Source organism: Pezoporus occidentalis, unplaced genomic scaffold (assembly GCF_034315485.1).
Source record: "Pezoporus occidentalis ecotype Australia unplaced genomic scaffold, CSIRO_AGI_Poc_V1 ctg63, whole genome shotgun sequence".
Lineage (NCBI taxonomy): Eukaryota > Metazoa > Chordata > Aves > Psittaciformes > Psittacidae > Pezoporus > Pezoporus occidentalis.
In genome coordinates, this window is record NW_026915977.1 from 7,327,514 (window position 1) to 7,343,060 (window position 15,547).

The window sequence follows — 15,547 nt, forward strand, 5'->3', positions numbered from 1 at the left end:
GGCTCCAAACCCACCCATCCGAAAGCAAATATTTGGCTTCATCCTGCTGGATTCCAGGGCAGGGGAGGGAGAGCGGGGTAATTTCCTAATTGCCCTCAGCCTCTCCAGCAATGTCCTGTCTCCAGCTTTAATAGGTTTAAATGGCTGAAACAGGATATGCTGGGAGAGTTGAGGCCTCGAGAAGCTGTGTTCTTTCCCAAAACGATTTGATTGAAGCCAAAAACCCAACGGCATTGAGGCAATCTGGCCGTCACCAACCAGCAACGATGCTACACAAAAACCTGCTCCAGTAAACAACTCGTCTTACAGGCCGTGATTAAAAATGAACAAACAGAAAAGAGGAAAAGCTTCATTCCTTAGTAAAATGGACACTAAGTCTTGCCTATAATGCTACGGTTAAGAGCTAGGTGTGCCTTGCTGGTTGGAGGTGGAATGAGGGTGAGTGCTGGGAAGTAATGCTACACAAAGAGGAGAAAATTCAGAGGCATAAAACCTCCTTCCAAAGCCATGTTTTGCAGTAAACAGGAGGGTCTGCTCTTCTTTCCCCTCCTGCTTTGCCTCCACGGGGAGCAGGGACCCAAGCCCTGCTCCTGCAATCAGTGCTGGTGTTTTACCACCCTGGTGGCAGGACTGGGGTGGGAAGAGGGGACACGGGGACACTGGCAGCGTCTGTCCTTGGTGGGAGCACTAAGGGGATTGCAATGTTTGCAAAGATAAAGCAACACATCACCCCAAAAGGGGCTGTGCAGGATGGACCTGCCACAGCCCAGTGATAACCTCAGTGTCGCCAGGACTAAACTCCATGGAGCCTCTGTGCCAAGCTGATGAAGCCCCTGGAGCAATGGTCAACCCCTGGCCAAGGGGACGGTCACCCTTGCAGCCACCCCTGGAGCTCAGCCACAAAACCCACTCAGAGCTGCACAGGGATGGCAGCTCTATCTGTCCCTGTGTCTGCTTTCCTTCCAGAGGCTCTCCAAAAGAAGGGAAACAGCTCTATTTTGGTTTATTGCTTGCCGGTTGAGCCCCTCTATAACGGTACCAGCTCCATCCCTGCCCTGCGTTATGCAGAGGACATTGGAGGAGTATTTAAGGATCACCCATCAATCACATCACTCTCCCCAAAGGTTAAACAAAAATGCCCAAAAGAGCTGCCCAAGTGTGGGTTTTGTGGCAGAAAGGCAGCGGCTGGGCGGTGGGAGGGGGCTGCCCCGCTTGCCTTGGCAAAGGAGCTGGGGCTTTCAAAGTCATTCCAGGTTTCTGCTTCCAGCTGGATAAGGAGAAGCAAACTCCACCAGCGTGAAAATTACTGAAGCCAAAATAACCAAGGTAACCCCCAAACGGAACTGTTGAGTACGGAGGCACGTGAAAGCTGGTAATGGTTGCAGTGAAGGCTAGAGGGACGGGCAAGGGGCAGCTGGATCTGCCCCCCTCTGAGTCCAGAGGATTTGGTCCACGTTACCTTTATGCAGGTTGTTACTCTGAGGTCTGTATGACCACATACAGATGCAGATGTCAGCCAGGGTTTTCCCTAAGCCTCCCAAGATGCTGAACCAGAGTGATCTGAGCAAGCATAGATGAGATCCTCAGCACCAAATCAGACTGCCCAGTGCAAATCGCTCCTAGCACCAACGTACCAACGCCAGAAGAGACGTTCTATCACCGTGGCACTGTCAGGCATGGAAGGTCAGGAATGTCCTGGCCCAGCTGCAGGCCACCTCCTGCTCCTGGCTCCTCCGGACCAGGCAGCTCAGCCCGGAGGGTTGCAAACCACCCACGATGGTGGGAGGCAGAGCCAAAACGTCTTGAAAGTAGGGGTCCAAACCCCACGGTACCGCAGCGGACCTGCAAAAGCCCTCAAGCTTTGATGGCAATTAGGATGAGGCCTTCCCACAGCTCCCACAGCAGGACAATGGTAGGAAACCTCAAGCCCAGCCAATGAGTGGCCAGAATTTGTGAAGTTTCAGCTATGTGACTTCCAAACACGCATTTCCCTGGCCACAGGACCTCAAGGCAGGGCACGCTGCAGTGAAGCAGCTCCCACAGATGGTTCCAGCTTTGTTTCACAACTGCAAAAAAGCTCTAAGCCATGAATCATGGCACTTCCCGGGCAGCTCCTGCAGCTGCTGCCCTGCTCATTTGCCCATCACCAGGAGACCCGAAAGCTGAAAACAAGCACCCCCCGAGCCCTACCAGCTCAGCTGGTGCTCTCACTCCATCCCTCAGCCAGAGCAAGAGGAGTTAAACCCCAGGCCTCACTCTGCAGCACCAAAAAAAACAGAAGGAAAAGGGAAGAAAAGACAACAACTCGGTTTTGAACACCCTGAAGCTAAAGATTTAGAAAGGCAGCCCCAGCCAAGCCCCGAGCAGGGCGCTGCTGGGACACGTCCTGTGCTTGCTGTGCACTTACATAAGGCTACATGCGAGCCTGCAGCTCTCCAAACACCCTGGCCATGGAGCAAAGCGGGTCCCTCCCCACTCCCTTCCACCCCTTTCCCACCCAGGGCACTCAACCTGCTCCCGTGGTCCCCAAAACTGGCTGAGCCTGGAGTGCCAGGCTCCACCTTCCCCTCCCATACCAAGGGAGCAGGGCAGGAATCACAGCCTCCACTCACAGTGGAGGGACAAGTTTGGGGGGGTTTATTAGGAAGCTGAATAAAAAGCAGTTTTCATAGAATCACAGAATGGGTCAGATAGGAAAAGACCTTAAGATCATCCCAGTTCCAACCCCCTGGCATGGGCAGGGACGCCTTCCACTAGAGCAGGTTGCTCCAAGCCCTGTCCAGCCTGGCCTTGAACACTACCAGGGATGAAGCATTTATCACTTCTTTGGGCAACCTGTGCCAGTGCCTCACCACCCTCACAGGGAAGAGCTTCTTCCTTGTATCACTGTGAATGCTGCCTCCTGTTCAGCCCTCGTCCATCCAGAGGAGGACATGGATGTGCTGGGCAAAGATAAGTAGATCCTGATAGGAAGAAACAGGAGGGGTTTTAGGACTGAGCTTTTTGCACCTATTTGCTGTCACAGCACAAGACTACAACAGGCTAAGAGGATGTTTAGGAGACCAATGCAATTTCTCCCTCTTTATAGACGTTCAAATGGCCACAATCCCACTTCTCACATGCCACGAGTCTGCAAAAATTCTTTTAAACTGCCTGATACTCAAGGGACAAACCACACACACAAGAGGCAGCATTTAGCTCACAAACCAACCCCAAAATACTCCCCTTTATGTTGACAGACTACTCCAACCTTTGCCCTTCCTCTTCCCCTCTGTGTTTGCAGATGAGGTGAACCTTTCATTGCTGTTGCTCAAACATGCCTTCTCTGATGCAGAATTTGCCCTCATCTTGATCAAGGACAGGTTCTTGACCAGACAAAGATGCTGAAAGTTGTTTTGGGAGGCTGCTCCCAGATATTGGTCCAGGATAGGATGAGGGTGACCAGACTCAGGTAGTCCATGAATGCAGCTCATCACTTGAAATCTCCTAGAGGGCTGATGAAAAGAGCAGTAGGCAAAGACCACAGTTCAGGAGGGATGAACATGGGTACCACCATCCCTCCTGGGAGTCTCGCTGGCTCCTGGTTGACACAGAGCTGGTCTGATGCTGCTGCAGCGTTAAGCACACATTGCACTGAATGCAGGCTCCTCCCGGGGCAAAGACCTTTGCAGGCAGGCAGAGCATGTAAGGCAAGTAGAAATCTGTAGAAATCTGGCATTTGAAGCATAAATCACCCTAGGACCAGCAAGGTTTTACCACAACAAAGTTTCTTGAGGGCGCAGTCATCGGTGCTTCTGCCGTGCAGCTTCTCGCTCAGGCCAGACATGGGTTTGAGGCAGCTCTGTTGGTCCTCTTGTTGATCTGAAGAAGCTGTTTCTTGTATTGAAATCCCTCATAAGCTTTCCTTCAGGGGGCATTTAGATGAAAAACATGATTTAAAGAACTTCATTGAACAAAGGCCCTAGCTCACAAAAAGACTTATTTCTTTCATTCAGTTATCAGATGGCTTTGAAGATGCTCCACTGCCAATGCTCCCAACTGAAAAACACCACTTTAATGCCTTGCCCTAGGATAAACCCAGCAAATCCCAATGCGGCCAGAGCATGGACACCATGATTCAGTTCCTGGCAATGTCCTGCCTCCCAGTGAAGCTTCTGCTGCCTCCTATGGCCTCCTAAACCAAGCGATGGGTCAGCAGAGCTGTAGCAGATGGTGCAATATGGGCAATGAAGGGTAATAACAGTCACAGAAAAGCATAGAGAAGAAAGAGGCAAATGGACATCTTGTTTTATAGTCATAAACAGACACGTCACAAGACACCAGTTAATTTTCCAGCTCATACGGGGACAGAAGGGCCACAAAACCACAAGACCTTCTAATGCATTAGCCAATGTGGATTAAAACCAGGACCAGAGGGACATGCAGGATCCTGAGCCTATATACAAAGGTCCCACCGCTGCTCACAGGATGGCCTCCAATGAAACCAAGTTTCAACAGCAAAGCCTTGTCTCGGTGTTACAAACCCCTACATGAGGGATGGGGGGGACTGAGGGATGATTCCCATGGCACACATCCCTCTTCAGGCTTCTCACTTTGTAATGGCAGATGAACAAAATGAAAACCCAACAAAGGATGGTTTTGCAGCCAGGATAAACATGAGCTTTGTTTCTTGCTCTCTCCTGGGTTATTATTCCCAGGAAAAGGTACCCTGGTCCTGGCCAGCACCACTGACATGGGGACCCACCAAGGCAGGAGGACTACACAAGGCTGAGCTCTGCCTTCGCTCTGTGTGGTGGGTACCCATGGGCTGTGCTGCTTTCTTGAGCTCTCTCCCTCTCCCTCTGGGGACAGCATTGACCCTGCACTTGCTCTGCACAGCAACACACAGGCTCCGAGTTAAACACTGCCAGGGCTTTCAAACCCTTTGGAAACACCGGGCTTCCCCTGCCAATACTAACATATGGTTATTGCTGCATGATGCACAACTGGCCCTAAAAAAAGAGCAGTGACACCCTGTACCCCGATCTAACTGCATCCATGCACCCATGGGTGCCCTGTGCCTGGCAGGGAAGCTGCCTCCTGGCATGAAGTGAACCCATAATGCATGGGGTTCCACCCCAAACCCTGTGTGCCTTGATATCTCCAATGTGTCCATCTCAGCCGCTTGCCCATGGCTTTCACCTTGCAGAGCCAGATCCTGTGGGCTGTGCTGGGAGCTGCTCCTCTCTTTCACACCTTGAAAGCCCAATCATTAGTCACTGAGTAAGAAAACAGAGGTGGAAAGTGGCTAAGGGACCTGCTGGTCTCGTCCATGTATTTTTAAGGCATATTTTGCAGGAACATGTTGCTCCTGCGTGGCTCTGGTGGATGAGGGTGGAAAGACTGGAGCTGGCTGAGCTCCCCACGGTCCCAGCTGCAGCTCCCTGGTGTGTGGGAAAGCAGCGGAAAAGGAAACAAGAAGGTTAAAGCAGGACATGCCGACCATTTATTTGGTTTGTGCACTGGACTAAAGCAGCCTTTTTCCTTCTTCCGATCCGCTGGCTCCAAACCAGCCTCTGGTGCTGGACGGAAGGGGGCTGTCCTGCTTGGACATGACACCCAAGTGGCACCGGTCGGTGGCAAAGGATGGGCAGCTGCTTCCACAAGCTCCATTTGCAGCCTGCTTTGAAAAGGCATTTGTTAGCTGTAAACCTCTGTTGTGATGTATAGAAAACCAGGGAGAGGAGCAGGAGATCGATCAAGTTTGGATCCTGGTGAGAAAGTTCTCCTTAGAAAAATGGTTAAAGGAAAAAAAAACCACCAAAAACAGGCTTTGAAACCAAAATTGTCCCCAGAAAAGAGCATTTCTGCTAGTTAAAAGCCTTTAACTAGAAGAACTTTGTGTGGGTTTTTCTTTTACAAACATAGTGCATCTGCAATCACTGGGAATTACGGTCCATCGAGGAAAGGACCTGTGCTTGGGCTATGGAGAGGCTGCTGGTGGTGACAGTGAGTGTCGGTGAGCGGGGTGTTATATGTGTGCTTCAGAGGCTGGACAGCCTGGCAGCAGCTCCCCGTTCACCACCGCCTCCGAGGACAGCATCTTGTCTTTGCCAGAATCCAGGCGCTGCTTCTTCAGCATCCTCTGATGGACCAGTGGGACAACAGAGAGCACCAAGCCGCCGATGATGGGGGGCACTCCGGCAAAATAGAAGGCTGCGTCGTAATTCCCAAAATAGTCATTGAGGTATCCTGGAAGAGAGGAACAACAGCGGTTATAGCCTTGTCAGTCTAATGACCAACTCGTTTCCGTCCCTGAGTGCTCCAACCACCAGATCTGGGTTTTTAAACCGATCCTTTTCCCACTGCATTCCTTGGAGTTTGTATGCTCCTGATTAAAGGATGTGCACAGCCAGCATTGTGTAGCAAGGAAGCCAAGGAAAGCCTCAGCTGTCCTTCCTATTTAACCAGAACAGGACACAACTGGCACACATCCCAAACAATCCCATACACAAGCTGAGGCAGTGTTAAACAGCCAAACATTTCAGGTGACTCTTCCCAGCGCCTTGCCGGCCAGGATCTCATAAGAAAAATGGGTAGAGGCTGTTCCTCTGCAGATGACCCCCATCTGGAAGGCAAACCTCCTTGGTGTGCTTATGGATGTTTTATCTCTGGGGATTTCAGTCAGTTACAAACAATAACCGATCCCTTAAAAACCAATGGGGTTCTGCACTTGTTGGTTTGACAAGTTCTGACACAGCCAGGAATCCTTGGAGAATAACACACTGCTATTTATCAGCACTGGAATATCCCTCCTGCCTGGGGATTATGTCCATGAAACGAGCCCCTTCACTCAGCAAGCCTGCAGCAGCACCCTAACAGCAAGACATCTGCAACCCCCATGTTCCTTCACAGGGGTGTTAAACTGAATTTGGCTGCCAGAAGCAGAGACATCAGAGGCACTTAAACAGCTTTAGCTTCACAATTGCTGATGCAGACATTCTGCTGCTCACTGTCAGGGACATTGTGGTTATTACTGTGCTTCAACCCATACCCAAGTCTTGGGAAAACATAGGTTCAGGTGGTTCCATCTTTTACTTTGATTCAACAATCCAAGGGCTGAAGTTATCTATTAACCATCAGTCTTCAGATATCTAAAATGACTTCTAAAAACCTAATTATCTGCCATTTTTAAACTCAGATTCAAACAGAAATCAATTAATGTGATCTTGGGTCACTCTCACTGTTTCCCCTCTGGTCGCCTTTCATCACCCTGGAGAAAGGCCCCAAGATGCTACAGGACATAGCAATGAAGTGATGCTACACCCATTCTTCAACCCCCATGCAACGTGATAACTCAGAAAATTCAAACATATTCGATATATCTCATTTTACACCAAAATATCACCACAGCTGAAAGCTTCTACAAGGATCTGCTCCCTCCCAACAGCTGGGTCCAGGTCCGGCACCGTGGCACTACCAACCTGCTATCGGCGTACCCGCGGTCATGGGCACAGCCATCAGCCCCATGAGGTACCCTATGGCCTGGGATGCCTGCATGGGCCCCACCAGCTCGAAGGCAATGGGGGCCATGATGGTGGTGAAGAAGCCATCGCAAAGGCCGAGGAAGAGGCAGATGACAATGACACCCTCAAACCCTTGGCACTGGGGAATCATCATGCAGAGGATGCCCAACAGCACGAAGGATGCAACCTGGGGAGAAAAAAGTGGGCACATCATTGGGGTGCAGGATGAGTGGGGATGGGCAGCAGGAAGTATCATGAGGATGATCCTGAACAGATCAATGACATCGCCGCCTCCTCTGGACCCAGCAATGCCATCCAGCCTCTGCTCTCATCTCGGAGAGGCCTTTATGAATAACCTTTTAAGAAGCTTTGGGAAGGATTATCTGCTGGATTAGCTGCTACATTTCAGCAGTTTGTTCTTCAGAAACCACAAGAAGGTGAGAGGCTGTCCAGCAATTTGGGATGAGTTGAGACAGCAGATTTTGATTACTGAATGCACACCGAGACCTCAAGTCAAGTGTGTAACTTCCCTGTGCACCTTTCTATAATAAATATTCTTCCCTAACAGCAGACAAGGGTCTTAGCTAATAACCAGGAAAGGATTTGCAGTCTGTAGTTGTCAGTGATTAAGCAGAGTGCCAATTCTGATGTAGAGATGCTATCCCCTGACCCACAGTGGCTAGCCAGCAGCTACATGGAGGGTTGGACACAACTTACCTGCAGGTAAATCTTCTTCAGCCCGGGAATGCAGTCACCAATGCGGCCTGCAATCAAGCGCCCCAGCCCTGACATGGCTCCAAGGCAAACAGGGAGGATCCAGTCCTTTTTGGTTTCTTGAAATCGCTTCTCCACGTATTTTACCTAGGATGGAGGGAAGGATGCAAGGATGTGAATCCTCGGTTAATCCCGCTCATATCCTAGAGAAAGGATGAGACTTCCCACAGAGAGCTTGTGGTTGTGTGACCCTCATGTCTACACCAAGCTGACCTGCACGTATCAACCCAACACCCTCCTCTTTTCCTGTTACCAATGCTTGTTCTCAGGAGCCATGTGAAGTGCCCACTCTGCACACCCGGGCACAGAGGACACACGGCAGCATTAACAAGCTGCTTCCTCCCATCATTATCCCTGTTTACAGGACATGCCTGCAGCAGTTTCTTAGCTGCAAGGCTTTTGGTGGCCCTTTCCCTAATACCCATCTCCACCTTCCCACCTCTTCCTTGCCTGCATAGAGAGGGACCTCCCTTCAATTCCAGACCTAGCCAAGGCTCTTACCAGGTTCATGTAGGGTACAAGATATCCCAGGACAGCAGTAGCGATGCCAAAGGCCCAAATCCGATAGGTCTTCCTCCGGAAAATCCTCAAGTTGAAATACTTGCGTGTCTGGGACCAGCATTGCTGCCGCATGCTCCGGCTGCCCAGCTTGTCCTGCCCATCCTGCCGAGAGTCACAAGAAGGCGGCAAGATGGGCCGATAGGTCATGGACAAGAATATCTGGATGAGCATTAAGGCACTGAGTACTTGGAAAGTATGTGCCAGCCCAATGGCTTCCCCAACAACCTTCAGAAAGAAGGGAAGAGGCACGGAGATGAGGCAGCTGCTGCCGGCCACGATGCCGTTGGCCAAGCCAAGGCGGCGCTTGAAATAGTGACCAAGGATGACCAGCGAGGGCTGGAAGGCGAAGGAGCTGCCACAGCCAAAGAGGATCCCATATGTGAAATAACGAACTTCCAGGGACCTAGTGGGGAAAAAACCCAAAACACATGGAGGTGGTTACGTTACGCACAGGTAAGGAAGCCTTCTTCCCCCTGGTCCTGAGTCAAGACCCAGGTCTTACATGCCATAGATGCTACACAGACAGGCTGGCCTCAAGGAGCTTATTCCCTAGCCAAAGCAAGGATTATCCTCATTTCACAGCTGGCACTTTAAATCTTCCAGAACATGAAGGCTAGCTGGGGAGTGCTTTCTGCAAAGAGGAGAGGGCAGCAGCCAACCTGCCCTCCTTGGGAATGGTTTTTAAAGTACAACAAGCAAGGTTTTCTAAAGGTAGCCAGGGTGGGTTATTTTTAGCTGGAAATACATTTTTTCCACACTGAAAGGACTAATTGAAAACACTCTGCACCCAGTGTTTGAAAGCAGAAGGCACCGGCCTTGCTGGTTATTAGGCACTTAGGAAGGAAACATTGAGTTTCTGCCCAGACTCCAGGCTGGGTAATGAAGTTGTTGCTCTTTAAGCTGCTCTGGGACCTTCAATTAGACAGTTAATCAATCTCGTTTGTACCTTACACTGGTAGCTGCTCTCAAGAAGGGAGCAAAGCGTCTGCTCTACACAACAGGTGGAGAGTCCTTGGAAAGAGCCATTTCCCAATTGCCAGCCCAGTTTTGTCAACAAAAGCAGCAGAGAAAGGAGCTTAAATTTAGGCAGCGCAAATAACCCATTGTGCTGCCCCCCACATGAAAGACTTCTCTTCATCCCCATGCAGTACGCTCAGCTGCAAAAGTCTGGGAAGAGAGTGTGACGGGACCTTTTGGGCAGCTCACCCGCCATGCACACTGCACAAACAGGGTCTTTACACCAACACTCAGACCAACTCGTGCGCTACTGAGAGCTGCTCATGCAGTAAGCAAGAAGACAGCAGCCCAGATCTAACAGAGAGTTTGAAGCTGACAAAACATTTACAACCTCATAATTTCTTCCATTACATGCTTGTCTCTTTAGCTAGCCAAGCAGAGAGCAGAGCACGCTTGCTGTACCCAACGGCTCAAAGACAAACGACTGTCACAAAAGGCAGTTTCCAGCTACTCCAGAATGAAGCCACATCAGAAACCCCCTCTGCAGGAGCCAGGCAAGCAGCTGGGCCATGCAGGCTGTCACCGACCTCCCACACACCAGCCCTGGTCATCTCAGCTGGGTCACACCAGCTTTGGCACTGCACTAAGCTGACGTGTTGGATAAATTGAGACAAATGCTGCAGTTGGCCATCTGCTCCGTGCTGATGCTAAGACACCCCTGCATGAGCATGGGCTCCTTTTAGCCATGCTTTTTATCCAGGATTTCCCACCCTGCTTGCTGGGAATCGGCCATCTGCCCTGTGGTGGGATGGGCATCATCTCCCTTGGTTAACAAGGTCTCCCATGGAAAGAGCTGATGATGAGTGCAGGAGACATCCTGATGTGTGCAGCGAAGAGAAAAAGCTTTGCCCCAACCCCATCCAGAAAACTTTAGCCTTTCCCAGAGCTCTACTTTTCACCATATTTTGTTCCTTTAGTCGTTTTCGTATGAAACTCCCAATACTTTGAGAGCAGGAGGTACTGAACATGAGCTTTGGAGGCTCGGTGGCTGAGTGGGGTTCTGGATCAGCTTGATGCAGTGCTGGGAACCCCTGAACCTCCATTTGGACAAATAAAACCCATTTTAGAGAAACCAGGAGATAAAGGCTTGTTCAGGCTTGATCCAACCCTGCCTGAGCCCACCAAACCCAGGCTGTGTCTCCCTTTGCAGCAGCAGCTCTTGAACAGCAGCTCCCTCTGCACCAGTGCGTGTAGCACAGCTGGCAGTGAGTGGGTCATCTCCAGCTGTGGCTGGGGGAGCTAGCAAGGGGGACCAGGAAGAAAAGCTTCTCCATTGTTCTGGGTGAGGAGGACTTGCTAGCTCCAAATTTCAGGACTGGCCTTCGCCATCCAGATGGAGCAGTGCCAAATCCCACAGCCTTGCTGCTCTTCCTCCGGCTCGGCTGTGCCGAAGGCAGCTTCCCTCGCTGCAGTCCAGCTGCAAAGGGGCTCCTTTCTCCCTTAAAAGGCAGCCAAAGGAATGTGAACCGAGAGCAAAAAGGCAGGAAATGGGAATTTCAGCTCTGGAGCTCTCCTGGAAATAATACTCCTCTCTGTCTGTGCCGGTTGGGTTCTTTTTAAGCCAAACACAACGGACCACTGGCAGCGATACGGTCCCAAGAGCTCCTTTTCTTTGCACGAACATTTTACAGGAGGGGGGAGAATATTACAAGCTTCGTTGATTAGAAGGAAAGCAAGATTACATGGGAAGCGCCTGTGATCTGCACTGCCAGGAGCCCAGCATCCCTTCAGGACTGACTGCACTTTCTCCGATTACTATTATCTTTCGGAACACAAAGGGGTGGCACCTGCAGAGGAAGCTGCAGAGTGTGGTTCTTTCCACACTGCTGCCCATGTTGCTTCCCGAGGTGGTTTTAGCACCCCAAGGCCACTGGCTGAAATTTGCCCTCATACCCAATCTCCCTCTATGTCGTGGGGGGCTCCCACCGCTGGGGACTTGGGGACCCATCACACAGCACCTATCCACAGGGAACCAGGGCTGGGGCAAACATGAAGGTTTCAATGACCAGGGTGAAAGGGTGCTGGTGGTCTGCTATCCTGTGCAGGCAGGGTGGGCAGGGAGGAGCACAGCAGAGGCAACTCGCCCGCTGGGAAACTAGTGTGTACTTGCTTTAAAAAAAGCCACTTAAAGCATTTTAATTAAAACAATGTTGATTTTAACTGAAATCCAACCCAAAGCAATGCTTTTTGTACAGAAAAATGCCTCTTTGGAGGGTGTCTCCATAGTGCCCTTGAGACTCCACTTTAACAAGTGCTGCATAAAGGAGCCCAGAGGTGACCTCTTTTTGCTCCCACAAAGAGGCAAATGCCTTGGGCTGGAAAAAATCTCACACTGAATCAAGTATACCAAACATCCAAATGCATCCGCTAAATTTACTAAGCATTAATTTACTTTCAGTACCAAATGTGAAATTGGTTGCAAAAGAGAATTGGCTTGTGCACGAGTGTCTCTTTGGAGCTGCCTGCAAGAGGCACCACCAACTTCTCACTGTGTTTTAAAGACCAAATGAAGGACCTGAGAACTGAAATCCCATAAGCTAAAGCCCCTCACCCCAGTAAAATTTGCTCTCTTGTTATACAAGGACAAAAGAGCAACTTGGTTCACTTTGGAGAGTAAAAGACTGAGCACACATGAGCTGCACATGGCCTGTAGGGATGCCAGGAGCCCTCTCATCTGGATAGAAACCACCTGCTTTGCCCCAAAAGGCAGCAGCAACATGTAAGCAGAGGGGTTGGAGGGAACAGCGAGGAAGAGGAGCTTGCTGAGGAGCTGGATGGCCTCTTTACAGCCTTACTTGGTGAAGGAGCTGGAGAGCAGCCCAATGAAGGCGATGGCAGCTCCCGTTGCTGCCGTGGTCCTGCAGCCAATCCGGTCGGTGAAGATGCTGACAATGGGAGAGCAGAAAAAAATCATGCCCATGGCCAAGGAGCCGACCCATGCTGGGGAGAAAGAGAAGAAAGGTGAAGGTCAGGGTGGAACATTAAATAGGGGCCAGAAGGGGAAAAAACAGGGACCAACTCAAGCTTTGAAGGTGGCCGTTCAGAGACGCAGACCCACTACACTGTTACTAATGGCACAGCTCACAAAGAACACTATTATCAACTGTGCTGCCCACCAGCATCACAGACAGGGTGCAATCTGCAGCATCTCACTGGTCAGTTTTTCCTTCTATTCCCCTCCACTGGGTTCACATGTGTCATAGGGAAGGTGCTGAGCTTTCCATGCTTTTTTCCCAATGGCCCTTGTGTGATGAGGAGCCCTGCGTCCTGTGATGTAGGATACCTAATGATGCTTCCACTTGTGCTGTTTCCATAAGGAGCCCCCCACAAGCTCCTCCGAGCTCACTGTTCCCTGGCTTTGGCTATAAAGGGTTTCCCATCTTGAGCTCTGTGTCCCCAGGTACCACACTTATTCACTCACCACTCCCCAGGGACAGGACTGCCTCACCTGCCCCTTGCCCCATGTTCAGTGGGGATTTTTCACTGCAGCTGAGCTGATGGGAGACACATGGGCTGTGCCAGGTTGGATCACAGCCCTGGCCCTGCCAGGTGATGCCCAAGTGAACCATGATCTCATGTCTCCTTCCAACCCACCTCTGGAGAAAACCACTCTCTGGCTGTCTATCTTTTTTTCCAGAAGCTTTTATTATTCCCAGATTATTTCAGCTCATCATCTTCTCCCTGCCCTCCACTGTCTCTCTTTAATGGTTTCTGTGACTATTTTTGGGAGGAAAGGCAGGATTTCAAGAAAAGCAATGTGGTAAGGAAAAACATCTCAGTTTACCAGCTCTGAGGAGAAGAAAGCAGTCCCTTTGGTGGGGTGTGAGGCAGGATGGACAGACAAGGGGGCCCCAGCCCTACCTGGCACCAAGTGGAGGGACCTCCTGGAGCATCTCCCAGCTCCAGCTCCGGGCTGCCAAGCACGATCTGCCCCACACAGGCCCCAGGATATGTGCTCCTTGCTTTTTTTAATCCCTTTTTTTTTGGGCTGTTGTTTTTTGCACCCAAACCAGACACTTTGCAAACCCTTTTAGCACAGCCCTGTACAATAACAACCCCTCCTCCGAGAGCTGTGGGATCTTCAGAAAATAGCCAGGTCCCTTCAGAAAAATAGCAAACCCTGGTTATACAAGAGCTTCTCCAACCTCTGCCTTTCAAAAAGGACCACACAAAGAAGCCCCTGCTAGCCTGGGAAGAACTAACCCTTCCAAATTAGTTATAAGTTTTCTAGGACCCAATTTAGTCTGAAGTCTTCCTTAACAAATGCAGAGCAGGGCAATGAAAAGAAAAGTAAGGTCCGAGCTGGAACCTTTGGGACTTGCCAGGCTCTTGTCTCAACACCAGGCAAAATACAGAAGGGTGAGGGAGACAGAGAGGACCCCCCCTCTCCAGCTGATTTTCTTGGTTATAAACACAAGGCACAGTGCAATGAAAGTCCTTCTAATAGGATTAGGTGGCACGGCTCCAACGAGCCGTCCAAAACAACTCCGAGAGGGGGTGAGGGGTGGGAGCAAAGCCAAGATGGAAAAGGCTCGTTAAATTGGATAATATACTTCCAGAAATGTTCCTTCTACTCCAGCCAAGGCAGTAAAACGTTAGATGGCCCCATCATGTTTGAAGTTTGTTATTTTTGGAAATTACTTTAAGAAACGCGGAAATAAAAGCATAAAGCAAAGTATTAAATTTAAAGGGCCAGATTTGGAGCTTAATAACGCAGAGATTTACATGCAAATAAGCAGTATCAATCTCTGGCCCTAAAAACACGCACTCACCTGCAGAGATCAAAGCAAACCCAGGGCGAGAGGCTCAGCAACAGGCGCTTAAAAGCTCCTCCAGCTTTGGGTTTGTCAAAAGGAGATAGCACTCAATTAAAACCGGTAAACACAAAAATAGAGTCCCGTGGCAAATTGCTCTACCTTAGAGAAAGGGCTTACCACAAGCAATGAATAAAAATAGGCTTGGGGAAGAACATGAAGTTAAAATTAGTAAGAACAATAGCCTCACTTCCAGAGCAGGGTTTTGTCTTCCCAGCGAAGCCCCGGGAAGCCAGGAGGGCTGGGCGAGCTCCAGCACTGGGAGGAAACCTCAGCAAGATCTGGGGGCAGGAGAAAGCCACCTCGGTCCCAGCTCTGTTCCCAGCATGGTTCACACCAAGGCAGCCCCTGGAGAAGGGGCTCTGTGATTCCCTCCCCATCGTTTTATCCTCACTGTGATGGTGGTGATCTCCTTCACCTGGGTGAGGGCAAGGCTGGAGGAAAGCCAAGGCAGAAAACCACAGGCTGGGATAAAAATGAGGTTCAGGTGAAATGTGGCCCCAAACCCGCACCTTTAGACAGGGAGCCGGAGTCTCTGGATCCGCTCCAGGGAATGAGGGTTTATTTTTAGCAATCTGTGCAACACAGTATTGGAGTTTCTCCTGGATTTTCCTAGACATGAAGGGCAGAGGCAGCTATTCCTCTGGTGGAAACGAGACAGGGCTTAACCAGCCTGAGTCAGGGCTTCCCTTCGGCAGCTCCTCCGATGCTGGAGAAGTTACGACTTGATTTAAAGCCCACGGGATAAAAATAAAAAGAGGGGAATCTTTGCTTCTGATTTCCATAGAGTTTGGATGAGATTGTTAATTCCTCACCCGGCCACACCTCGCAACCCTCTGTGGCTGATAACGTGGGCAAGATACTGAAACACACAAA

General features: G+C 50.4%; 1 protein-coding gene across 1 annotated transcript in view; it reads right to left on the bottom strand.

Annotated features, from left to right (window-relative positions):
• Window positions 1-4,259: 4,259 nt before the first annotated feature.
• SLC16A2 (solute carrier family 16 member 2) overlaps window positions 4,260-15,547 on the bottom strand; it is a 34,381-nt gene continuing 23,093 nt past the window's right edge. Inside the window, exons 2-6 of the mRNA XM_062640138.1 lie at window positions 12,653-12,797; window positions 8,781-9,243; window positions 8,223-8,366; window positions 7,464-7,692; window positions 4,260-6,231 (exon numbers count right to left, since the gene is read on the bottom strand). Of these exons, the coding sequence (XP_062496122.1) occupies window positions 6,011-6,231; window positions 7,464-7,692; window positions 8,223-8,366; window positions 8,781-9,243; window positions 12,653-12,797 (1,202 nt within the window). The 3' untranslated portion in view covers window positions 4,260-6,010. The remainder of the gene's footprint in view (window positions 6,232-7,463; window positions 7,693-8,222; window positions 8,367-8,780; window positions 9,244-12,652; window positions 12,798-15,547) is intronic.